Source organism: Carlito syrichta, unplaced genomic scaffold (assembly GCF_000164805.1).
Source record: "Carlito syrichta isolate Samal-C Ts95f unplaced genomic scaffold, Tarsius_syrichta-2.0.1 Scaffold289848, whole genome shotgun sequence".
Taxonomy (NCBI): Eukaryota; Metazoa; Chordata; class Mammalia; order Primates; family Tarsiidae; genus Carlito; species Carlito syrichta.
The window spans coordinates 126,196-151,079 of NW_007233944.1; the positions used below are offsets into that span (position 1 = coordinate 126,196).

The 24,884-nt window shown below is 49.9% G+C and overlaps 1 protein-coding gene across 1 annotated transcript; it reads right to left on the minus strand.

The window, feature by feature from the left end:
- Nucleotides 1-3,533: 3,533 nt before the first annotated feature.
- NT5C1A (5'-nucleotidase, cytosolic IA) lies at nt 3,534-19,007 on the minus strand. Its single transcript, XM_008054369.2, has 6 exons — nt 18,882-19,007; nt 11,145-11,312; nt 10,255-10,384; nt 8,346-8,468; nt 6,120-6,304; nt 3,534-4,533 (listed from the first exon to the last, which is right to left on the minus strand). The coding sequence occupies exons 1-6, from the start codon at nt 19,005-19,007 to the stop codon at nt 4,168-4,170; spliced, it is 1,098 nt and encodes a 365-aa protein (XP_008052560.1). The 3' UTR covers nt 3,534-4,167.
- Between the last annotated feature and the right edge of the window lie 5,877 nt (nt 19,008-24,884).

The window sequence follows — 24,884 nt, forward strand, 5'->3', positions numbered from 1 at the left end:
TGCAAATTACAGTGAGCCGTGGTCACTTGAAAATAGTCAAAACTTGAAATCTTAAATCCTCAAATAACAAACAAAGGTCAGATGGGCACGGAGCCCCCACATCTTTCCCCCTCAGCAGTGGAGCCAACCTCTGCCCACAGATGCTTAGGTGAATGTGACCTGACTCGTCCCACTGAGGAGTGGGCCAGGGATGTTTGCCTTAGTCCAGGGATCAGCAAACTTTTTCTATAAAGGGCCAGATAATAAATATTTTTGGCTTCACAGTCTTTGTTGCAACCACTCAACTTTTCTATTGTAGTGAGCAAGCAGGCATAAACATATAGAAACAAATGGACATGGCTATGTTCCAATAAAAATTTCCTTACAAAAACAGACAACGCATGAGATTTGGCCAAGGGATGTCGTTTGCCAAACACTGCATTAGCCCGAAACAGGGGCGTTCAAACTGGGTTCCACGGAACTTGGGCTTGTTTGGAAGTGCTTCAGGGGATCTGCCAATGTTTGGCACTAGTTTAAATTATATTTAGCTGTTTAGGAAGCTATGCTAAAAATGCACCTGCTCAAATGTATTCCAGAGTTTCAGCATGCAGGAAATCAACATGTTAACTAACAGTCAGGTAAACTCCCACAGCAAAGACCTCAGAATGCAGCTCCTCTTGCTATCTCCATGCACACAAATAAGTTGTGTGGCACAGTGGTTGAAAACCTGGGTCCCAGCATCGGATGACATGAGTTTGAGGCCCAGTGCTGCCACTTACTAACTGTGTGGCTTTGGGCAACTTACTTTGCCTTTCTAAACCAGCATGGCTGGGACACCACAAAACAGAGTGCACACGGGCCACAGTGCTGGTACAGCCTCCTGGAGGCTGGATCATGGGAAGATGTTCACAGTGCAAGGATCGACTGAGGCCATGAAGGGACACTTAGGGGACTGGGGCCAGTGCTGTTTACCAACCGGTATGGAGGTATTTCAAGATTTTAATCATCAGTTTGGCTGTACTGTACTGGCGCACACCAACTAAATATCATTATAATTTTGAATCCATCTTGAATTTGAACTTTCTTGCTGGTTTGTAACTTTGGGAGCATATTCTGCTACCTCTCCATTTCTCTGATTGGGATCTCATGTAGGGGAGGGGGCTGATTTGCAATTGTCTTAGCAGTCTTGGTGGTTAGTATGATCAAAGGGCTTCTGCTTTTCTGCTAAGTGGCAGTTCCATTGGGTCTGGGACTTTGTAAGGCAAACAACTCCTGGGACCAGTGTTCTGCAGGACTTTTTGAGGAATTGGTACTCTCAGTTATAGGGGTCCAGTGTTCCAGAAGCTGTGGCCCCTTTGTCCCAGTGCTGAATTCTCTGGTTGGGTCTGGGGCTTGGGTGTCCACCTGGCTTTTTCATTTTCTGGTGATACAATATACAGAGCTTCTCATCCCTGGACTCCTCTTCACCTCTGCTATAATCAGAAGGCCTGTGTAGCTGTTGCCTAAGCTTGCCTCCCCCGACCCTGACTTCTGGCCTTTTATTCAAGCTACGGAAAGCTTTTTTTCCAGGCCTGAGATGCTTGTTTCTGTTTCAATAATAGAATTTGGACCCTTAGTGTCTCTCTATTGCCCAGGGCTGTCTATGTCTATTAATGATGGCTCCAGTGAGATCCACGGCTTTTACTGCACCTTATCTTTCTGCTTCCAGCATCATATTTTCCTGTTTCCTGAGCGACCTGGAATAATCAGTGGTGCTCATCACTAGGCCCTGGGGACAAGACCTCATGGATCCCAGAATCCCTGCAGTTTATCTTAATTAGGTGACATCTGGTGCTGCCCTCAGTGCATAGGTCCACCCTGGTCAGGCAGCCTGATGCCATTTGATGAGCCTGGGTTGTGCCTAGCCTTGCACGCTTCTTACAGCCATGGACACTTCGAGCCCTGGAGGCCCCTCCATGACGGTGATTCTGATCCCTGAGAGGCAGAGACCTTTCTGTCGTTCAGCCAAGATTGAAGGTGACTCTGAGACTGAGCTCCTTCTCTCACTTCCTTTCCATTTCCTTGAGGTTGTTCTTGGATCTCACAGTACCACTGGATAGGTTTGGCGCTCTGGTGGTGGAGGGAGACCCAGCCAGGCCTTCTGCCCTAAGGCCTTCTCTGTTGGCCAGAAGGATCCTGGCTGTACAGTGGAAATGACCTTGTGCAAAGATATTGTCATTATATGCACTTCTACAGGCAATAATGCCAGTGTCCCCTGATAGGTAATCATGGTGGGTATCTGCCACAGTCACTCAGCACAGTCATATCCCTCCTCCCTGGGGCCAGCCTCGGGGAAACCTCCAACACTGACAGCAAAAGTCCAGTCCAGAGCTTCTCTTCTGGTCCAAACTGTTTGCTCTTGAACCATGGTTCGTTTGAGAACTACCTCTGCCTTCTCACTTTGGTCTCCTTTCTGGATTATCTTTCTGCAGTTACTACTCTGCCCCATGCTTCCCAGAGCCTGTGCCCATTCAGATCCCAAGCTGAGTCCCCAGAAGGATCAGGTCCCAGGGTGCCCTTCTTCCACTTTTCCTGCCCCATACCGCCAGGCTATTGTCCCCTCTGATAATACCTTTGGTTTTCTTCACAAAGTGCATGGCAATCAGTTCACACACAGATTCTTGAACTGTTCACCCCTTCTTGGTCTTCCTAGGGGACCAGCCATTGGTGCTTCCGTGTTCCCTCCAGAGAGAGCCGGGGTTGCTCAGCAAAGGAAGGAAGCTGACTCATCAGGTAGTGAGAGTTCTCTGGAAGTGGTGAAGAAAGGTCTTCAAGGGCTCCTGAAAATGCGGAGGATTCACTGATGCATCTTTGGAGGAGGTCACCTCATCCTGGAAGCCTTTACGCAGTATCCTGTGATACTCGCTACCTCCAGGGTCTAACTGGCCTTCCACTCACAATCATAGCTGGGAAATTTGGCTAGTGCACACTTCAGCTCATTCCTCTCTACCTGCTCAATGTCTCTGGCATCTTTTGTCTCAGACTAGACCTCCTGACACTTCCCATTTCACCTTAGGCAGCACCTCCACTTCAGCCACTGCACTTTCTTCCCCTGCATTTGGGGCCACAACAATAGTCACAGATGCTTTGCCTCTTTCACCACTGATAGAGCTGCTTAACAGCAGGGTGCAATAATTAGAGTGGTGAGGATGGCGGTTAGGAGTTTGTCAGGTAGAGCAACTCAACTTTGGCTAAAAGCAAAAACAGCCAGCAGCAACTACCCAGGAAGAGCCTGCAGTGCCCCCTGCTGGTTGAAGTATGGTTTGCATGCAGGTTAGATAGCTCCTCTCCCTCCACAAACCCTCCCCCTGACAGTTGAGCACTGATGATGGCTCAGGTTCAAGAACCACAGAAGCAAATAGGCCATCTTGTCCAGTGGTTTCCAAATGTGTAAAATTATAGATAAGGTTGCTGAGGGCGATTATGTACTTTGCCCATGTGACAAAGGCCTCTGAGCGGAGGGGTGAATGGGGGCTGAAATCCAGTCTTTATTCAGCTAACCGAGCTGCGTAGCCCAGCACAAGTCTGGACCAGGCCAGAGGAAGGACGGTCTTTTTATCTTTCATTCATCTAGAGAGAGTATCCTTTTGTAATTTGCATAAAGGTGCCATACAAACCAGCAGCGGCTCTGGCTCAGAATGCTCCCTTCAAAGAGGGCAATCTTATAGAACTGAGATTCTTTGGCTAAAGGGAATCTGAAAACTACCCAAAAGATGGGGAAACTGGGGTCCATGAAGGAAGAGACTTACTCAAAGTCATGCGGTTAATGCCAGGACTGAGCTTAGAAGGCAGATTCACTGTCTCACAAAGCAGTACTCGTTGACTGCACTGAGCTAGTTTTCATCCCAGGCCTCTTTTGAGGCATCCTGACTTCTCTGATCCTTTCATTCTCAGTCCCATCAGCTTCCCTCTGAGGTCCAGCTACTTCACACAGTCTTACTGTCCTGGTCATGGCACAAGGTATGCCCCAAAGGAAGGATGGTGGGAATGCCAGCCCAGTTTGCATAACTTCCTACAATACCTCATTTATAGGGAGAACAGACAGGCAGAAGGGCAGAACAGTGAGGAACTAGAATGGTCTACCAGATGAGGTGTCAAAATATGACAGGGCGCCTGGAGCAATGTGGATCAGTCCAGCTGGTGGCTCAGCTACTGTGCAGCTGGGGCCTGTTTTGCAGGTGCAGTCCGCCGGGGTGTCTGTGCCACGCCATAAGGCACGTGGGCAGCCACGGTACCCATCTCCTGAGCCCCAGCCACATGGAACATCTGGTCATCAAAGAATATGTGTGGACGGATCTTCTCGAGAAGGGGGCCTTTGGGTGCTCCAGCTAGAAATAAAGCCTCATCCGTCTCCAGGCCCCAGCTGCGCAGGGTCTTGAGAGCGCGGGCCCCGGAACTGGCTGCACTGCGTGCTGTCACCAAGTAGGTACGAATTGGGCACTCCAGCCTCAAGCCTTTGGAGTAGAACTTCTTTTGCAGCCTACCCAGTGCCTCCAGAAAGCCCTTTAAGGGGCCCTAGGAGAAGGCAAGCGAACACTGTGAGCTCCACGCCTCCTGACATTTGCCCCCTCCCCTTAAAGCACTGCTGTCTTGCTGTTTGGGGTGGGAATGCTTCTCAGAATCCCTTAATCTTTCAGTTAGTTCTGCTATGCCTGTTTGGGCCACGGTGGGCATCAGTACCTATAGGGGTACCGATGTCTGTATTATCGTATATTGGGGCTGAGTCAGAATAACAGTATCAGGGCAACTGTTACTATCTATGTCCCTCTATGTGCCCACCAAGGTACATGGGTGTCTGTCCTACAGCTCTGTAAATGCAGCTTTCTATGCCCATCAGTAGGGAAGATATTAAAAATATTTTGTAACTATGGCATGGGCACCCTCCAATCACAACAGACTCTAGCTACAAACAACTGAGACAGATGGCCCAATGTGTAACAGCTGAGTATCAAACAATCCCAGGTGCCCGTCGGACACACAGGTGAGTCAGGGTGTCATGTTTAAGCTCTCTAGGGTCAGGGAGAGGATTTATTCTCTGCAGTGCCCAGAACAATGAAGCTTAATGAGGATGTGAAAATTAAAAACCAGCTAATGATGAAGAAAACTGCTTATTTTCAAAGCAGCTGGAAATAAAGAAAGGCAGGTTTCCAATTTTGGAGACCCCACACTTGCTCGGTGACCTGGAGCAAGCAGTGGTCTCCTGGGCCTCTGCCTACCACTTAGTGGGAAAACTGTCCTGCCTTGGATTTCCAAGGATTTCAGAGTCAACTCACGAGAACTAAAGGAAAATGAATATTCAGTAGCCACAGCTGAAACCAGCTGAGCTCTCGGAGAAAGGGCTCTGAGGTTATTGAGCACCCAGGTTTTTGTTAAAGGCTCAAAGAGCAACTCCCAGGAGAGCTGGAGAATCCTAACAGCCCCAACTCCAGGGAATTTCCACCAAGCTTTAGGGCATATTCTGCTCTCAGAGAGACACTGAGCAGTTTAAGGGTGAGGATCCCTGTGCCCCCAGTCGAAGAATGAATGGCAGGGGGTGTCCCAAAGCAGATGGTCTGCCCTGGACCTCACACCTACTGTCCCAGTGAGGGGCATCATCCTGCAATTCCTTTCCTCCCATTTCCAGTGAGGGAAAGAAAGGCTTTTTAAGGGAATGGAAACTCACTCAGAGGGATGGGGGATGTCAGGGAGGAGGTGAGGGTTACAGAGAGAGGATGGCAGTTTCAGAGAGAGAGGATGAGGCCCTCAGAGAAGGACAAGGACTTCAGGGATGGGGGCTCAGAAAGGAGATGGAGACCTTAGAAGTGGGAATTTGAACTGTAAAGATGGGGTGGGGCTTCAGAGGAGGCTTAGAGAGATAATAGAGGCTTCAAGGGGAGGGGATGGGACTTCCATCAGGGGGAATGGGGCCTCAATGAAGATGGGAAGTCCATGGAGGGACCCAGGTGTCAAGTGAGAGGGATGAGGACTTGAAGTTTGCTGAGAGGACCTGGTTGGAATCTGGGCTGAGCCTGGGGTTTGGTCCTGAGCTGGGGGCGTAGGCCAAGGGCAGGTCTGGGGAGCTGCCTTGTTCTATTCAAGGATTCTGGGACTATGTGGAGTACCTGTGCCAAAGGTTTGTTCTCATGGGCCTTCTCGTGCTCGAAGAATCTGTCCAGCCCATGGGCCTTGACGATGCGCTCCGACTCATCAGAGAAGAGCACAGCATCCCCATCGAAAGCCACACGCAGCTGACTCTGGGACACAGCCACATCCCTGCTGGGGCTGAAGATGGTGGCAGCTGCAATCCCTGGGCAGAGAGAGGCAAGCATTGTCTGCCTTCAGGCCCGGCAATAGGCACTCTCCCGCCTAAGGGCAGGAATGGGCTATCTCTGATTATCCCTGCCCCACCTGCCTTGCCTAGGACTCAGGGCAAGGCTATTGAGGGCGAACACTAAACATATTTAAAAACTGGTAGTGCACAGGCCCTGGCCAAGAAGTGGGCAGTAGTCATAGCTCTGAAGCAGGGCTCTGAGGGCCCTCACCTAGACAGGTTATCCTTTTGGTTGCTGCTTTGTGGAAAGGTCTGGGGAAGCCCCAGGGGGTACAAGAGCACTCAGAGGACTCAGGGCAGGAAATACTTACCAACCAGTAAGACAGAACTTCAATACTTAAATACCCAGTAAGGTCACGCTGGCGTGGACCAGCCAAACATCAGTCCTGGCTGGGAGGAAGAATCCCACAGGCCACTGCTCTCCTCACAGGAGTTCCTCACAGGCCTCTGATACAGACCTGCAGGGCCAGGAAGGAACACTGGCTCTGGCTTGGCCTCGGTCACTCCCTCTCAGTTGATTCTGGCAAGTTGCTCACCTCCTCCAGACCACGATAAAATTAGGGGCCTTTAAGCTCTGTCTAGGGCTAAGACCCCAGGCTCCAATCTGAGGTGGGTGGGTATCGGTACCCTCTGTGTATAGCTACAGTGGTACCCAGCTATACCCTACTGGTCTTTCAGGTTCCAGGAGACATCTGGGTGGCCCTGGGAGGCAGCACAAGTGATGACTAGCTGTGTGTACAGACCTTCTGTAACCCTGGGCTCCTTGAAGGGGTCAAGGATGCCCACTGAGGACTCAGGCTCCAGGCTAGAGCTGCCCTAGATAGCAGAGAGCCGGTACTAGGAGGATGGAGAGCTGGGCAGCCAGCTGAGACCAATCCCTCGTCTCCATCTCTCCAAAGGCAATGTCAGCCCTGCTCTTTGGAAGTTGAAGACATGGAGGCAGGGCTTAGGCAGAATTTCAGGAGGAGTGAGCCGTGCCAGCCTCATATAACTTCACTAGGCTGAGGATGCTACAAGCAGGCCCAGGCTCAGGCCTCAGACCAGGCACCCTCTCAGCTCTGCCAATGCAGGAAGCAAGGTGAGCCAGAATCACCCCAACCCTGAGCAGGGCCTCCCTCCCGACCACTCCCCTGCTCCCTAGCCTAAGGTCAAGTTACAAATATACAGAGGCACACCTACATGCCAGTGCCAAGGTCCCAACCAGAGGGTGTGACATTTGTCTAGGGAAATGGCTCCTGGTTCCTAGTTAAGGAAAGCCTCTTGGAGCTCCTAAGCAGCTCAGGGCAGAAAGGCATCAAGGGGAGAAAGGCCATACTTCCAGCAGGAGGCAGCATGAAAGAGGAAGAGAAAAGTGAATATATTGTTGATTGATAAAGAAACCTTCCGCTAGCATTCAGCCTCAGGAGCCCTCTCAGGCAGCAGGGCAGTCCTTCCTCCTCTGTGGGGCTGTTTTCTTCCATGTGCGATAGGACTGCACCTGGTCAGGAGGACTGAGATTACAGATACCACCCAACACTGCCCCTCGAAATAGACACATGGAGGGACATTCTCTTTGTCAGTACTTGAAGTTGACTCTCTGGCTGCTGAAGATGCTGGCCATTTCCAAGAACCCACCACTCAGGCTGGACTAGGTATGATTCCCCTCCCCATTGGCCCAGAGCAAGGCAGAGGCTGCCCATGGTCATACAGGAATCAGAACTTCTACTGACCTGGAGGAATCTTAGAAAGGAGTAGCTTTCTGGGCTGTAAGGAGGGTTTCCATGGAGACCGAAGGCTGTGTGATGCTGAGGATTAAAAGCATCCTGAACACAGTAGGGCTGGAGATGGGAAAGTGGAAGGGGTAGGGCCTCGTTTTCAGAATTGAGACAGATAACAAGAATTAAGGAAAGTACAGCACAGCCTCCCTTCCAGCTGTCATGACAACTCCCAGAACCTGCCCAGAGCTTTAGGACTAGGCTTCCTATCCCAGGACCCCTTTGTTGGACTTCCCATTTTATCCCTCCTCACTTTGACTTACCCTCATCAATGGCTTCCCGCACTTTTTCCGCATCAGCTGACAAGTAGAGGTTGGTGTGATAGGCCTTGAGGTAGCAGATGGGGCTATTCCCACCTGTCATGCAGAACCTCTCAATGAACAGGTCTGGGGAAGAAGTAGAGAGTACCCAGGTGAGGCCAGGATCAACCCTCAGGGCCTCAAGTGGTCTTTCTGTGCCCAGTGGATACCATCTTGGTTCTAGGTAGTGGTACAGCAGCAAAGTGATTCTCTGTGTGATTCTAGGCCAATGTTTCCCCTCTGAACCCCTCCATTCTTCATCCATGAAATGGGGATGATCACATCTTCGGAGCAATTACCTGGCTCCACAGTAACATCCTCCTGTCAAGGAATTATGGTGCTTAGGGTCCAGCCATGCCTGTGTGACCCTGCCCTCCTGGCCATAGCTGATTGGATAGGGAAAGACACCAGACCCAAGCTGGGCCAATCCAATTCTCTCACAGCCTGAACTGCCAGTCAATTGGTTCCATGGCTGCTAGGTTGTAAAATATGTGCTAGTTTATCAATGGCTGCTGATCTGAGCCTATTGGGTTATCACTGTCCCAGCCCCTTCTCTGAGACCCGTCTTCCCCACAGTCCACAAGAGAAGAGGGTAATGCCTAGCATGGCAGGGGTCCTTCAGAGCCCTTCTTCATTACTATAGGTGGTATCTGTCCTGATTACTCAGTGCCCATGTCACAAAGGTGGCTAAATATTTTGAATATCACCCCTACTCCCAGTAATTTGAAACTAGGATTAAAAAATGCCAACTGCGGTTGGGTGTGGTAGCTCACGCCTATAATCCCAGCACTTTAGAAGGCCAAGGTGAGAGGCTTACCTGAGCCCACTGGTTTGAGACCAACCTGGGTAACTTGGCAAGACCTCATCTCTACAATAAATAAATAATTTTTAAAAATAGCTGGGCATGGTGGAACGTGCCTGTAGTTCCAGCTACTTGGAAGGCTGAGGCGAAAGGATCACCTGAGCCCAGCAAGTTGAAGCTGCAATGGCTATGAGTGTGCCACTGCTGTCCAACTTGGGTGACAGAGTGAGACTCCATCTCAAAAAAAAAAAAAAGAAAAGAAAAGAAAGAAAAATAAATGCCAACTGGATTCTCTTGGTTGCTAAGAACAAGGCCTTATAAACATAAATATAGGTTCATTTCCCTCTCTCTCCCCCTTCAAACTGGATTTCTCTGCATTTCTTGAATATGATTTTTATTCAGGAAAAGCAGAGAGATGCAGTTTGGGAGGAGAGAGACAGAAAAAGGGAAAAAGGATCAAACTTGCTAGAGAAGCACAAATAAGGACTAACATGGCCCAGAGAGAAGAGGAGCCCAAGATAAATTTTCAGTACTTGGATTCAGGCCTTTGTAAACTCAATTTTATTTCCTGCCCTCCGAGAGACACCCTTGTAACCTAGTAAAAAATTATTCTCTTCAGCATAACCTAGCTCTGAAGGGTCTATTATTTTCAAACACCAGTTTGAACTAAGACACAAAGCCCTTTCACTCTGACAATTGCAGCCTTGTGAGGCTGTTAGTCCTAGAACAGTTACAGAAACTGAGGCACAGAGGCAGTAAGTGCCCGGCCCAACCACACTGGGCATGGAGCCTGTGCTTGGACTGGCTTGCAAGAGCTGATGGTTAAATATTCAAGAATTGTGTAAGCCAGTTATGTTGTTCATCCATTGATAACTTGAAATCAACCCTCGTAGGAATATTTACACCCTGAAAACTAGATTTTGTTTGTTTATTTGTTTTAAAAGGCCAGATTACTATCATAACACTGGGCTTGGAATTCCACTTGGTCCAACCTCACCCTGCAGAGGTATGGCTCTGCCCCTGGGGAGTCTGGCAGGGGTATCCCAGGGCCAAAAACATGCTCATGCTCACCATAGTGGTTGATACTGTTGATGAGGCGAACACCCACTTGAGCATGATTGTTGGTCATGAGGACGATGTCAAAGATGTCCTCACTCTCAGGGTACAGCTCCCGCAGCCGCTTGTTCACAGCCTCCAGAGCCTGGAAGGAAGAGAGCATCCTCCAGCTCAGACCCCCCAACAGTTGATACCTGAAGTTGGTGACCAGGGATCCAGCGAGGAGAGGGGAGGGGAGGGGAGGGGAGGTCAGGGGCCAGGCTTGAGATGAGATCAGTGCACATGAACTTCATCCTAACATCGCTGTTTACCATTGCATGGGCTGTTTACTGCTCAAAAGTATCTCACTAAAGGGGTGAGTGGGGCTGAAATCCAGTCCATAGTCCACTCATCAAGCTGGCTATCAGTGTGGAACTGCCATTAATCCAGAGGGTGAGGTGGCCTCTTCTTCCTGCAAAGGCTCTGACCCCTAATTAAGCCATGCATCTGTAGGGTTGCATCTGCCCAGAGAGGGCCCCTTTTCCTTACTCAGACACACATGGGAGTGCTTTTTTTCATATTATTATTATTTAGATACAAGATCTTGCTCTGTGGTCCAGGCTAAAGTGCCTGGCATGATCATGGTTCACTGTAGCCTCTAACACCCATGCTTAAGCAATCCTTCCTCCTCAGCCTCCTGAGTAATTGGGACTATAGGCACATACTCCCATGCCTGATTAATTATTTACATTTTTTGTAGAGACAGGGTCTTACTATGTTGCCCAGGCTGACCTCAAGTGATCCTCCCACCTCAGCCTCCCTAAGCGCTGGGCTTACAGGTGTGAGCCACTGTGCCTGGCCAGGAGTGCTTTTACTGAATCCCCACAATAGCACTGTATGGGCTAGTGGTGGAACTGTCCTCTCACCTTCACGAAAGGGAAGGCTGGCCCGGGGCTAAAGGGCTCATTCTCGTGTTCCAGCTGGTAGCGCACATACTCCTCCACACCTTGCTCTGTGAAGATCCGCTGCTCCTCGTCCATACGGAACAAGGCTCGGGAGGACACAGCAATGGTGACCGCATTCTGAGGCTTGGGCTGCAGAGATGCAGGAGGAGGGACAATCACTCAGACCTCCCTGCTCATGTGCAAACTCTCCAGGTACTATACTGGGAACATGGAGAGGACCTGGGCCCAGTCTCCACCATAAGAGGCTCAGCCTTAGGCAGGGATGAACTTAGGTTAGGACCCCATCTATGCAGGACCCAGCTGGGGATTGAGGGAGGTGCTGGCTCACCCTTGGAAGCACAGTCTGATGGAGGAATGGACAGACCCTCAGGAAGTTTGCAATCTAGTTGACCATCTAGACACAACAGAAAAATGAAGACAATATATGTGGCCAAAGTATGACTGATGCTGAAGATGATCTCCAGATGGTTTTCATTATAAAACAAAAGCTACATGCCCTTAGGAAGAAAGGGTGCCCATAAATATGACAATTACATAAAAAGATTTATCTCCAGCCTAGATCTGTCTTCTGAGCTCCAGACTCATATATATGACTGCCCTAGTTGACTAACACATTCAAACTCAACATTCCCAAGACTGAATTCCTACCACCGTCTCCACTCCAAACCTGGTCCTACTCCCTTTTTCTCAGTGCTCAGCACCACCATCCACTCATCACCCAAGCAGAAACTCGGAAATTCACCTCAATTCTCTTCCCCATCAATCAATCACCAAAAACAGTCAGCTCTACTAGACTCCATCTACTTCTTTTCTGTCCAGGTCCCCACCATCTCCTACCCCAACCAATCTGTCAGGGCATTTATCTAAAGTTCAGATCTGGTCACAGCCTACCCCTTCAGTAGCGCCCACTCTTCTCGGAATAAGGTCAGCAGTTTTTAGTATGGAGCAGGGAACCCTTCACAGCAGACCCCTACCTCTCACTGTTACCTTCCGGTTCCCCAGCTTTGCTCAATCTTACCTTTCTTATCTTCCCCTCTTTTTCTGAGTCTTTTCACATGATGCTCCTTTTACCTAATTTTTTTCGCCCTCTTTATCTACCTAACTTCTACTCAACTAGATGTCACCTCTAGGAAGACTTCCCTCACCCCTAGTCTTAGTTTGATACCTCTCCTCTGGATTTCCTTCTTAGTAAAATTTAACTTATTTAATTATTTCTCTTTCCAGGCAGAGTTCTAGGGAGGAAGCAGGAACCATGCTTAAGTTCTAAGACAGCAGGAGCCATGAGAAAGTATACTGTATATCTCTAAGTATATTGTTTATTAGTATATCTCCAGTGCCCAGATAGGTATTCAGTAAACTTCTAATGCCACTGAACTTTTAATATATTTTAACATACTTGACATATTTCAATGAGAAACAATATGTGCAATGGCAAATTGAACACGAAATAGAAAGTCTAGTGTCGTGCCCACTCTGTTCAGATTGCTTGATATATAGTAGGTGCTAGATAATTTTTTTGATTGATATAAATTTGACACTTACTGGTTCTTCATGCCAGGCACCTATATTCTGGTTAGTGGTCCTGGAAAACACCTAGTTCCTGCCCGCAGGTTGGTAGGGGAGAATGACAGGTAAATAAAACTCAGATGCAAAAGGGAAGGAAATGAGCTGCTGCAGTTTGAATATGTCCCCAAAAGTTACTGTGATAGAAACTTGACCCCTAATGCTGCAGTATTGAGAGATGGGGTCTTTAAACAGTGATTAGGTCATAAGGGCTTACCCCTCATGAGTAGATTAATGCCATTATAGGAATGGGTTCATTATTGAGGGAGTAGGCTCTTGATAGAAGGATAAGTTTGACTTCCATTCTCTCTCTGTTTGTCTCTCTCAAATGTGCTTCCTTGCCATGTGGCGCCTTCTGCCATGGGATGACCCTGCCAGGTGCTGGCGCCATGTTCTTGGACTTCCCAGCTCCAGAACCATGAGCCAAATAAACTTCTGTTTTTTATAAATTACCCAGTCTGTGGTATTCTGTTATAACAGCATAAATGAACATGAGAGATAGAACAGAGGTGAAAGCAAAGTATTGACGAAAAGGGTTCAGAGGAAGTTGTCATGGGAGGGAAGGCTTTGAGTAAAGCCTTAAAGGAAAAGTAGGGTGAAGCAATTGGGAGAGGAATTTGGGTGAAGCAGTAGGGTGATGGAAGTTATGAGGAGAGGAAATACACCCATAGACAGGGCACTCACAGAGGTAAGCAGAGGCCAGTACATGTGTGGGTGGGTGTAGATGAGCCCAGAGAGTAGGCAGATGACAGATTACAGAGGTCCTTATCTTGGATGCCTAAGTGGGCCCCAGAACACTTTTTCTACTCTGTATTCTAAATATTTGTGTCACCTCGTAACTCATATGTTGAGACCTAAGCCCCAAGGTGATGGTATCAAAAGGCAGGGCCTTTGGGAGATTATTAGGTTATGAGGGTGGAGTCTTCATAATGGGATTAATGTCCTTATAAAAGAGACCCCAGAGAGCTGCCTTGCCTCCCTTCCATTATGTGAGGGCACAGGTAGAAGCACCTTTTGTGAACCAGAAAATGGATTTTCACTAGACACCAAATCTTCCAGCACCTTGATCTTCTATTTCCAGCCTCCAGAACTGTGAGAAACATAGTTTTGTTACAGTAGCCCATATGGACTAAGATGCCCACCTCCAATGGAATGGGGAGAGGAGCATGCCACTTCAGACAGCAGTTGGACCTTTTATAATCTCTGGGGAGGATCAGAACGTGGGTGCCCAGGGGACTCACATTGAGTCCCACCATATCTCTGACCCAAGCAGTCCTGGGGTCATAATTCTTACTTTACAGATGTGAAAAAAGGGGCCCAGAAGCATTCTGTCTTGATCTTGATAGTCCTGTGAGTCTACTCAACCCCTGGGGTGAAGTCTGGGCTTCAATTAGTTAACAACATTGAGTGCTTACCATGTGACAGACACTGTGTAGGGGACATGACAGAAAACAATTCAGGTACAAGGCAGAGACTTATGCCATCTTTTAAAAGAGCACTGCCCAATGGAACTGTCTGCGATAACGGAAATAGTCCATAATCTGTGCTGTCCATGTGACTATGGAACAACTTGAAATGTGACTAGGGAGACTGAGGAACTGAATTTTAAATTTTATTTCATTTTAATTAGCTTAGCTACATATGGTTAGTGGCCAATATAGCTTTAGAACCTTAAAATGGGAATGGAAGACAAAAAAAGGTTTCCAAAGTCATGTGGTGGACCTCAGTTTGCATTTGACTTTTAATCCCAACCAAGATGTTGTATGTGACCATCAAGGTCAGCGTAAGGCAGTGGTGGGACAAGTGCCTCTCCTCTGAGGCTCAACCCAAATGCCTCTCACAACTGCAGATCACCACGGTGTCTGTGTGTCCTAAGGGTGGGGCGGATGGGAAGACTCACTCTCATAAATCCAGGAGGCCGGTAGGCCTTCGGAACAGGAGCTGAGCATGCCCCACCCCCTGGGTTTACTGCTTCAAGGACAGGCCCATCATCCCTTCAAGGACAGAGAGCCAGCTGCCCTCCCAACCCCTTCGGGCAGGTTTTCAAGCCCGCTGCTCCAGCCCAGGCAGCCAGCCAAGGTCTTGCTCCTCACTTTCTGTCCCACAATCTCTGCCAGACTGGGTCCCCTCTGGCTGAGCTATTCACATCCCATCCCATTTCACTCCTAGCATTGCAAGAAAAATGTCCTGGCTGCATTGGCCCCAAGTGTCTCTGCTTCTCTCTTTTCCAGATGGGGACATAGGTCCAGAGAGGGACAGAGTATTACTGTAGGTCATGGCAGAGCCAAGATGAGACACCGAATCTCTGGGCTCTAGCCTGGCCTCTGTCCACACAGCCGTCCCCCCGACATGCCCTTCCTCAATAGCTCCCAGAAGACTCAATCCCTACTATTTCAGCTCATTCCCTGGAAACCCCTCTCCCAGCCCCCCTTTCTGGATTTGGGAAATATGGTGAAGGGCATCATGTCTTCAGACTGAGGTTTCTAAGGGCAAGGCTCTCTTTACCCTCAAAATGGAGGTCTCAGGGGCAGGGCCCTGTCTCCCCACTCGGACTGCTCTGACCCAGTACAAATGGGGTGGAGTCTAGGGACTCAGCGGGTATGAGCTGTGTAGGAAACAGATCTCAGCTGGGATAGATAAATGACCTGTCTAGGCTCCAGGCAGAGATGAAGGAACAGGTGAAAGGGGTTGGCCAGAGCTGGAAAGAAGCCATGTGTGTAGACCTTCCTGGGCCTGGCTGCAGAGAGAGGCCAGCCAGTCATGTGTTGCCAGGGGCAGCTAGGAACAGGTCCTCCAGAAATCAGAAAGAAGTCCAGATCCCAGACTGGGAAATGGGTCAGAACAACTCAGGGGCTCAGTGAGGGTCCTGCCAGCTCTTTCTGCCTTCCCCTGGGGCTGAGGAACAGGCTGATGACTCTGACTTGGGGATGGGAATGGAGGAATAATGGGCGGCAGCCCAACCCACCTGGCCTGCCTGAGGAGCTCCCATGTAGGCCAACATGATTCTGCTTATTGGGCCCAAGATAGGAACATAGCCAGAAAACTGTTATTTCTAGTAGGACTTAGTGAAGGGCTGCTGGAGGAGAGCACGGCAGGAGAGCTCTGGACTGAGGAAGTGCTCTGACCCCATGAGGTGAGGCCTCCAATGGGCAATCAGGGTTTAAATACTTCACTCAGACCCCTGGAAATAAGAATAAGCACAGAACAGACCCTGATGGGGCCCATGAGGCCTAAAGCCCCCAAAATAGCCTGTGGGAAGGGGGGTTACTGCAGGAAGGAATAGGAGCTGGGAAGCCTCCAGGCTTCTTGCCTCCCAGAGAACCGTGAGGGTCAGAGGCTGACCCAGGGGTCATGACTGGCCACTGGGCCTCAGCTCCTCAATTCCTTGGTGCTTGAGGAAGAAATGGATTTTGAGCACTGATGCATTCACTACCCCAGTGTCCGATTTCCATCCCCTCCTCTCTGTTCCTTAGTCCACAACAGTTGTCCAGCTTCCTCTTCAGGCAGGAACCAGCCTACTTACTGCTGTATGTTCTGCCAGACTCACCCTTTCCAGTCCATCCAACACACTGCCCCAGAGTGATCTTTCTAAAATAAAAATGGGACCAAGCTAATTCCCTAATGAAAAATCCTTCAATAGCTCCATATGATTTATACACACACACACACACACACACACACACATATATTCTTAAGTAGGTTGACCTTTTATTCAAAGAAAGTCTTGGGCAGAACTCCAATATGTAAAACAGATATTACCATACATAATTGTTATAAATTTATTTTTACAAATCCTAAATATATTACATTTATATGAATATATTTATTACAAACTCAACCAATGAAAACAACACAATTGTTTGGATGACAGCAAATTTGAAACTAGGGGTTAGGATGCCAGTGCAGACTTAAGCTTCAGCATCCAGTCAATTTGTTTTTGTGTTTGCTTTTGCACAGGGTTGAGAAAGTCTTGATTCACACCAATAAGTGGCTGCAAATGATAAGAGGTTTTTTGTTTTCTTTTGTTTTCTTTATTTTTAGTTGGATTCTCACTCTGTCACCCAGGCTGGAGTGCAGTGGCACATTTACGGCCACCACAGCCTCCACCTGCTGGGCTTAGGCAATCCTTTGCCTCAGCCTTCCAAGTGGCTGGAACCACAGACGCATGCCACCACGCCTGGCTAATTTTTGTGATTTATTGTACAGACGAGGTCTCACCAAGTTACCCAGGCAGATCTTGAACCCCTGAGCTTGGGTAATCCTCTTGCCTCAGCCCCCCAAAGTGTGGGATTACAGGCTGAGCCACTGCACCTGGCCTCGTTTTAGACTGTAGGCTTTGCAATCTCAAGATGCTCTTCTCTTAAACCATTCACAGAAAAAGCTATTCTGAGGTTTGCTAAGAAATAATCAGGCTGGGCTTGGTGGCTCAGCCTGTAATCCCAGCGCTTTGGGAGGCCAAGGTGAGTGGATTGCCTGAGCCTGAGGGTTCGAGACCCGCCTCGGCAACTTGGTGAGACCTCATCTCTACAATAAATCAAAAATTAGCCAGGCGTGGTAGTGCGCCCCTGTAGTTCCAGCTACTTGGAAGGCTGAGGCGGAAGGAAGCAGGGTGAGGCTGCAGTGGCCGGGAGTGGCCACTGCACTCCAGTCTGGGTGACAGAGTGAGACTCCAACTCAAAAAAAAATAAAAGAAATAATCAACCTGCAGAACAAGTTAATAAGTTAGTGGTCTCCAAGGTGCTAAAATGTCCACCTACTGCATTTGAATGAGTTGAGTTTCCATTACTCATTTTTAATTGTTTAAAACATAGTTTGAAGAAGAAAGAAAGAAACTGGATTCACATGTATGCAAACTCCCTGAAACATGGGGCTCCACAGAAACTAGTTTGGAAACCCCTAACCTCCCTGAATAAGGTCCAGGCTACTTAACAAAACCTCACGCCATTCCCAGGCTCTCTCCTATCCCTGTGTCTTCTCCCAACAATCCAGCATTCCTCCACTCAGCACTTATGTAGCAGCACAGTCCTGAGTCTCAAAGACATCTCCATGTCTTTTGCCCATCCTGGTTCCCTGCAACTCTGCCTACTCCGGCTTTAAGTTCAGTTCAAAGGCCACCTCTACAAAGTATAACGTTTCCGTCTGAAGACACTCCCTCTCTCATGCTCTCATTTCCTGAGCTTCAACAGTGCACCGTGAGCTCCTGCTTAGTCCATTTCTCAGTCCCCACTGCTGAGTGGAGCCTGGAGGTGCCCAGCGAACGACTGCTTGTGGGGTTGGCCTCCTGTGGAAGGGTCTTTGGAGGGAAGAAGTGGGATGCTTTAAGATCAAATCGGAACTCTTCGGAGGACCGCTCTGGGCCAGCCTCTATTCTCAGTCTCCTTCACAAGCTCTGAGCTCTGGGAAGCTGGAGTGAGTGAGGCCCAGAGGCGGACCAGGGCATCATAAACTTCCTATTTGTGAAGGTCAAGGGGCTGACACCACCACGGGGCTTGTGGGGATGTTAACACCCTCTGCGAGGGGAGCAGAGCAGGCAGTTAGGACGCAGAATCAAGCGTTGAGAGCCTGGGGCCCGGAGCGCCGAACACTGGGCACAGAGTGCGGATTCCAGTGCCCCGAGCGAAGGGCTCTCTTCCCTTAGGACGCGGGAGCGCAGAACTCGCTCCGAGCCCAGGATGCAAGCCCGGATCCTGAGCCCCAACGCAGAGGCTCGGGTCGGGAGCCCGATGCCCAGATGGCGGAGACCAGAAAACACAACGAGGGGCTGGGCTTCCAGAGTCTGGTCACCCGAGCCCGGGGCGCTTCGGCGTGTTCCGCCGATCACCCTCGCCAACAAGTGCTGTCCGCGCGCCCTGACTGCCCGCGCGGGGAGGGGCTGGGGCTGTGGGTCGCTAGCTGGGCCCTGATGACAGCGTGGGGGAGGGGGATCCTGGCGTGGAACCGAAGCCCCGGAAAAAATACACCGGAGCAGAGCTCCCAAAATAAACCCGAGTCCGCGCCAGCTGCCGGGCGCGTTCTGGGGCTGAGGAGCTGCGTCTCCTCCCGGAGCGGTGTCACGGGTCCCTTCCCAGTGGGCTTACGACCCCTCCCCTGAGCAAACCTTCTGTAGCCGCCCCCACATCCATGCCTTGCTTTTACCGATTTGGGTTTCTTCTTGGGCGAGAGGTTGTCATAGAAAGTCTTGGCTTCCTCCCAGCGTGGGACCGCGGCGTTCTCTGCTCCCGGCCTGGGCTCACGGGGCTCCTGGGGTTCCCCAGGTTCCATGCTCCGGCTTGCACCCGGCCCGGCCAGAGCAGGCGGCGGCGGAGACGCGGGGCTCGCGGGGCTGGGCTGCAGGAGGGAGGTTCGTCCCGGGCGAGAGAAGGGGGGCAGCGCAGGAGGGTGTGCGTGTGAGCCGGGGCCCCGCCCGCCGGGGGGGGGCAAACTCGCCCTCACTGTCGCCTGTGTGCTGCAGTTGCTGCTGCTGTTGTACGTGTATTGAGGGATAGCTGAGCTCCGGGTCCCCAACCGACCCACGCCCGAAGCCACCTGGGGGTGGGGAGGGCCTCTCCTGCTTTCTGAAGAAGGAAGTCTGAAGCCCAGCTTGCGGGCTGCTGCGGGCTCGAGGTTGCGAGAATGATGTTCTTCCCAGGCGCTCAAGGGCTCAAAAAGAGGAGAGGCCAGGCAACTCCCCCTACCCCTGCAAGAATAGTGATCCCCAAAGGAGAAAATGAAAAGCCAACTGTGTCTCTCCTTGCAGCCCCAAAACTAGCCGCCTATCTTCCTCTTAGGTGCAAGGACCCTGGGATTCGGAACAGTCAGAACCCAGTTCCTCTCTCAGACAGGCAGGAGGTGATGGATGGAGAGCTCCGATCATGAGCCTTCTTCCAGCATGGAGCGCAGTGTAGGGCCCAGCCAGGCAGCTCTTCCCCACCACGGTGGAGAGGGCCTTGAAGTCCGTGGCAAGGCCAGCATCCCCTCGGCCTGGTGGAAGACCAGATAGGAGGGACGCCCAGGGAGTGAGAACCCGAATTCTTGCTGGCCCCTTGGTGACCATTCCCAGGTCCCATTTGCCTAGCTTGGAGTGGTTCATTGCACGCTATGAAGGGGCTGGAGAGAGGGAGGGTAGAGATGCTTTTGGAACCAAAGTACTGTACCTTAGACCACCATCCTGGAATCCCAGAGCATTCTCCCTTTTGGTGCAGAGCCCTGAACTAGTCCCAGGATGCCGATGCCAATGTCACCCATCCCAAGGCACAGACCACATAGCAGATAAGAAGCATTTCTCTAAGGCACCAGTCTCCAATCTTTTTGACATGGGGGACCAGTTTCATGGAAGACAATTTTTCTATGGACGGGGGGGGGGGGGGGGAGTAGGACGGGGGAAGGCGGAAAGAGTCAAACCTCACTGCTAATCTTAGTCTGTATTTGCAGCTGCTCCCCAGCACTAGCATCACTGCCTCAGCTCCACCTCAGATTATCAGGCATTCGAATCTCAGAAGGAGCAGGCAACCTAGATTTCTCACAGGCACAGATCACAATAGAGTTTACACTCCTGTGAGAATCTAATGTGGCCACTGATCTGACAGCAGAAGGACCTCTACTATCGCCACTCACCTCCAGCTGTGCTTCGGTTCCTAACAGGTCACAGACCAGTACCGGTTCACTGTTCCAGGATTGGGGACCCCTGTTCTAAGGGGTGCACAGGTGAGCAAGAGTAGCAAGAGAAAATACCAGCTTAGCTAGGAGGGCCTCTGGGAGGAGGGAATCTTTCCAGCCCCTATTATATCTTGAGAGGAAACAATCAAACCTTTTGTGGGAGGAAAAGGGAAGTAACAACAACAACAACAACAACAGCTTTAGGATTGGGAGAATTATGTTTAGACTTGCCTCCAGGCTTAGTAGATTTGTTTCCAGAGATGGCTCTGGAATCCTGCCTGTTCATGCTGCCTACACTTTGGTCATGTGACTTTGACACTCCTATCCAGAGGCGGGGTTAATTCTGAGGGCCCTGTGACTTGCTTTGACCAATAGAATGTGGTAGAAGGGATGCTATGAGGTTTCTCAGCTTACGTCTTAAGGGCCTTGCAAATTCCTTTTTTGCCCTCTTGGGAGTCAGCTACTATGTAAAGAAGTCTGGACTATACTGCTGGAAAGGCCACATGATGAGACCAGGAGGCCCTAGGAGATAGGAAGCCAGTGGAGGAGAATTGAGGTTCCATAGGTGACTATTGGCACCAATTGTCAAATATGTGTGAGGCCATTCTGGCTATTGCAGCCCCAGCCTAACTCCCAGTGGAATGTATCTGCATGGGTGACCCCAGCCGATGCCACATGAAGCAATAAAACCTTCCAGATAAGCCCAACCAACTCATGGAATCACATAAAATAAAAATTATTGTTTAAAAGACTAAGTTTTGGGGTGGCTTGTTTCACAGCAATACCTAATAAATTGAGGGAGGGGTCGACTCAGGTACTTCATGGATGTAAAGGATGAAGTCACAGGGAGAATGTATAGAGTGGCTATTTGGATGGGGCTGAGCACTTGACACAAAAGTGAACCACCTGCACTTCGTTGTTTTGAGTTCAGTGACCTCTAAACTGTGTGGCTGACTTGAAAAGATTACCGGGGCCAATCAGATTCTTCTTTCTCAGGAAACGAATTAGGAATCAGTGTCTGGGTAGTCACCACAGAAATAGAATCTGAGAACGCTATGAAATCAATTGGCTCCCCAGAGACCTGGGTGTGCCTCAGCAGGTCATGGTTATGTGCAATGTAAAGCTCAGAGCGGGTAGAAACTCGCTGTGAGTGGAATGAGCTGATCAGCAGATAAAGATGGAAAGGGGTGTGCAGAGGGCAACAAAGACCTCATGAGAGAAACCATGCTGCCCTGAGAAGATGACGCCTCTGGTCCTGACAGTTTCCCAAGTCCCCATTGAGGCTTGGTTATGGTGCCCATCTCTAAATTTTCACGAGATTCTCCACATCGCTTCACCAATGTCCCTGAACACAGTGACTGAATGATCCAGGGATGAGCATGTGACTCCAGCTGGGTCACTCTCCAGCACTCTTATTTAGGGATGCTGGGAGATTTGGCTCTATTTTATCTGAGGTTATTAATTTGGGGCAATATGAACTGGGAACCCATCTGGCAGGTGAAAGAACATGGAAGAAGTCCATCTGGAAGGAGAGTGGGGTCATAGAGAGAGAAGCAGAAGCAGAGAGAGCAAGGGGGTGCAATTGGGTCTCTGAATCTAGCAGTGCTAGAATGTCCCAATTACATGAGCCAGTAAGCATCCCTTTAAGTTTTTGTTTGTTGTTGTTATTTTGAGTTGAGATCTCACTCTGTCACTCAGGCTGAAGTGCAGGGGCACAATCATGGTTTATCGTGGCCTCAACCTTCTGGTTCAGGCAATCCTTCTACCTCAGCCTCCCAAGTAGCTAGAACTATAGGCATGCACCACCACGCCCGGTTAATTTTTTTAAAATTTTTTGTAGAGATGAAGTCTTGCCATATTGCCCAGGATGGTCTCGAACTACTGGACTCAAGCAATCATCTCATCTCAGCCTCCAAAAGTGCTGGGGTTACAGGCATGAGCCACCATGCCTGGCCTACCTCTCTTTTTGCTTAAGTTTGCATTAATCAGATTTTGTTGACTTGTAACCAAAAGTCCTAACTATTCCATTCCCCTTCACTCACACTGACCAGACTCTGGCTCAGTCCCTTTAAGAACTTTCCTTAGATTCTCTTCTTTGCCATCAAAGGATCCTGCCCAGACTCCTGGCTCAGTCCCTTTAAGAACTTTCCTTAGATTCTCTTAGGGATCTAGGGAACTTGATCTTCAACTGTTCTTCCCACACTCCAGGTTTCTGACCATCATCTCTGGCTTGCCTGTCACTCCCTGGTGCCTGGGTACAAGGATTCCCCAGCTCAGCATTCCTGGACTCCAGACACTACTTTACCTCCAGGTCCAGCACTTCTCTGGATAAATATGCTGGGAACAAACCTCTTTCGGCATGACTCCAGGATCCCTACACCAGAGCCGCACCCCGGGCAGTCTGCTCCAACATGTCTGGCCCTATTGGCTGGTGTTTAGCAAGACCCAGGGCAGGTGCCACCTCCTCCATGAAGCCATACTCCCCTTTGTTCTTTACCTCCTTCCAGCACCCCAAACCAGGCAAAACCCTTCCTCCTCTGAAGCCCAGAGCCCATGGTTGGTTAGTTTGTTTTTCACATTCTGATTTGGAAACACTCCTATGGCTGAGAAAGCACAATAAGTGACCTTGATGTTAGGAGACCTGAGTTCAAGTTTCAGTTTTATCAATCTCTGGACTTTTGTTTCCTTGTCTTTAAAAGACAAAGATGGAGACTCGGATGTACGCTCAGCTTAGCTAGCTGCGGGTCACATGGGAAGTGCTTGTTGCCTATGAGGGACTGTGTAACCCAGAGGGTCAATTGTTTAAGGATTGGGAGGGCTTTGCAGAAAGGGAGATAATTGAGACAGGAGAAGGAATGAGTGACCCAGGGAGGGGCAATGATTTGTGCACGAGCACAAAGGTATAAGAGACCCCTTAGAAAAATGGGGGACAATTCAGAATGACTCAAATGCAGGGTGCAGGAGGGGGAAATGAGAGGAAGAAAAAGGCTTCTGACGTCAGTTGGTGCCCAGTCATGCAGGGCCTTGAGGGACATTTAGGGAGCAATCATACTGAGGGTGGAGGGGAGCTTTGAAGAACTGACATGGTCACATTGTGCCTTAGGAAGATCACTCTGGCTTCTTAGTGGCAACTATGTAGGACAGAGGACAAGACTGAAAGTAGGTGGACTAGCCTGGCTGGGCTAGAAATTATGAGGGCCCAAGTAGGTAGTTTTGGGAAGAATGCAACCCAGGATCTGGACAGCTGAGGCAGGCAGGGGACAGGACTTTCCATCCCCTAGTGTAACTTCAGCTGGGAGCAGTAACCCTAAGTTCTCAGGCTTGTGAGTCACCTCCTTAGGTTCATGGCTGCCCTGAGGCCAGGTCAGTCTTCTTCCTCTGTCTTAATTGCTTCCTGCTGAGGGAGCTGGCCCCCTCTAATTTGTCCTTGAAGAAACCCTCATAAAAGCATTTGAGCGTTTCAGGAGAAAGCAGGCAACTCCAGCCGCCACTGCCCCTAACTCCCCCGCAGGGAAATACTCCACCACCAACTTCCACCCCCACCCCAACCATATTTGGGTCAGTTTAGGGATCTTAGGTCTCTAGGCTGTTCTTCTGTGGATGGTAGAATAGGGTCCCTAACCAGGAAGGCAGTTGGGGGCTGAAATACAACCTGTGAGCCATCTGTGAAGCTGTGTACCCTCATATGGCAGGGCTGCATTCGCCCAGAAGAAGGTCTGTCTTTTTTCTAATTAGTCCCTTGCCTAGCTGCATACTTAGGAGGTGACTTCTTCCACTCAGGGGGTGCCTTTTCCTAATTCATCCAAAGGGCGCCACTGGACTGATTGTCACCCTGGCTCTTGGCCTTTCTTCCCACTGGCCACTAACCACTCATTTGGGTCCATTATGAGACCTTCCACTGAACAGAGGGAGAAACTAAGTCCTCATGTCTGCTGCCACTACCTTCCTTCTGGGGGAATTGCTCAGATAGCAGTGCCTACTCTGGCCAGAGATTGGACCCAGGGAGGACACCTGACCTAAAGGGTCCCACCCAAAGGGAAATCAAACCAATCTGATCCTTTTGCTTGAGAACTAGAACTGAGAGACACAGAGGGGGTGTGTCAATCACAGTGTCTTGATACAGAGTTGGAGATGCAGCCACTTTGTGACGACAAACCAAGGAAGTCTGAAGAGAGGCCAAGGAAAAGAGCACAGATGCAAATATCGCCCAGGGAACGAGAGCTCCTGGGGCCCAGAGATGAGAAGGGAGAGGCCCAGTTGCCAGTTCCTGTTCTCTTGAGGTTCAGCCATTCTTGATTTAGGGTCCTTGCCATCTGCTCCGCTCTTTCTCTGAACCAGTTCAAGTGGATCTCACGCCATGTTCCCAGAGCTCTTGCTAGAACAAGGACCTCCACCCCAATGAGGTTCCTGAGGTACCCCTACTGGGTGAGCTCCCCCAGGCCTCTTCTCTCATTTTCCCCAGCTCAGTACTATCCCAGCTTAGGGAAGAGTGAGAGCCCTCAG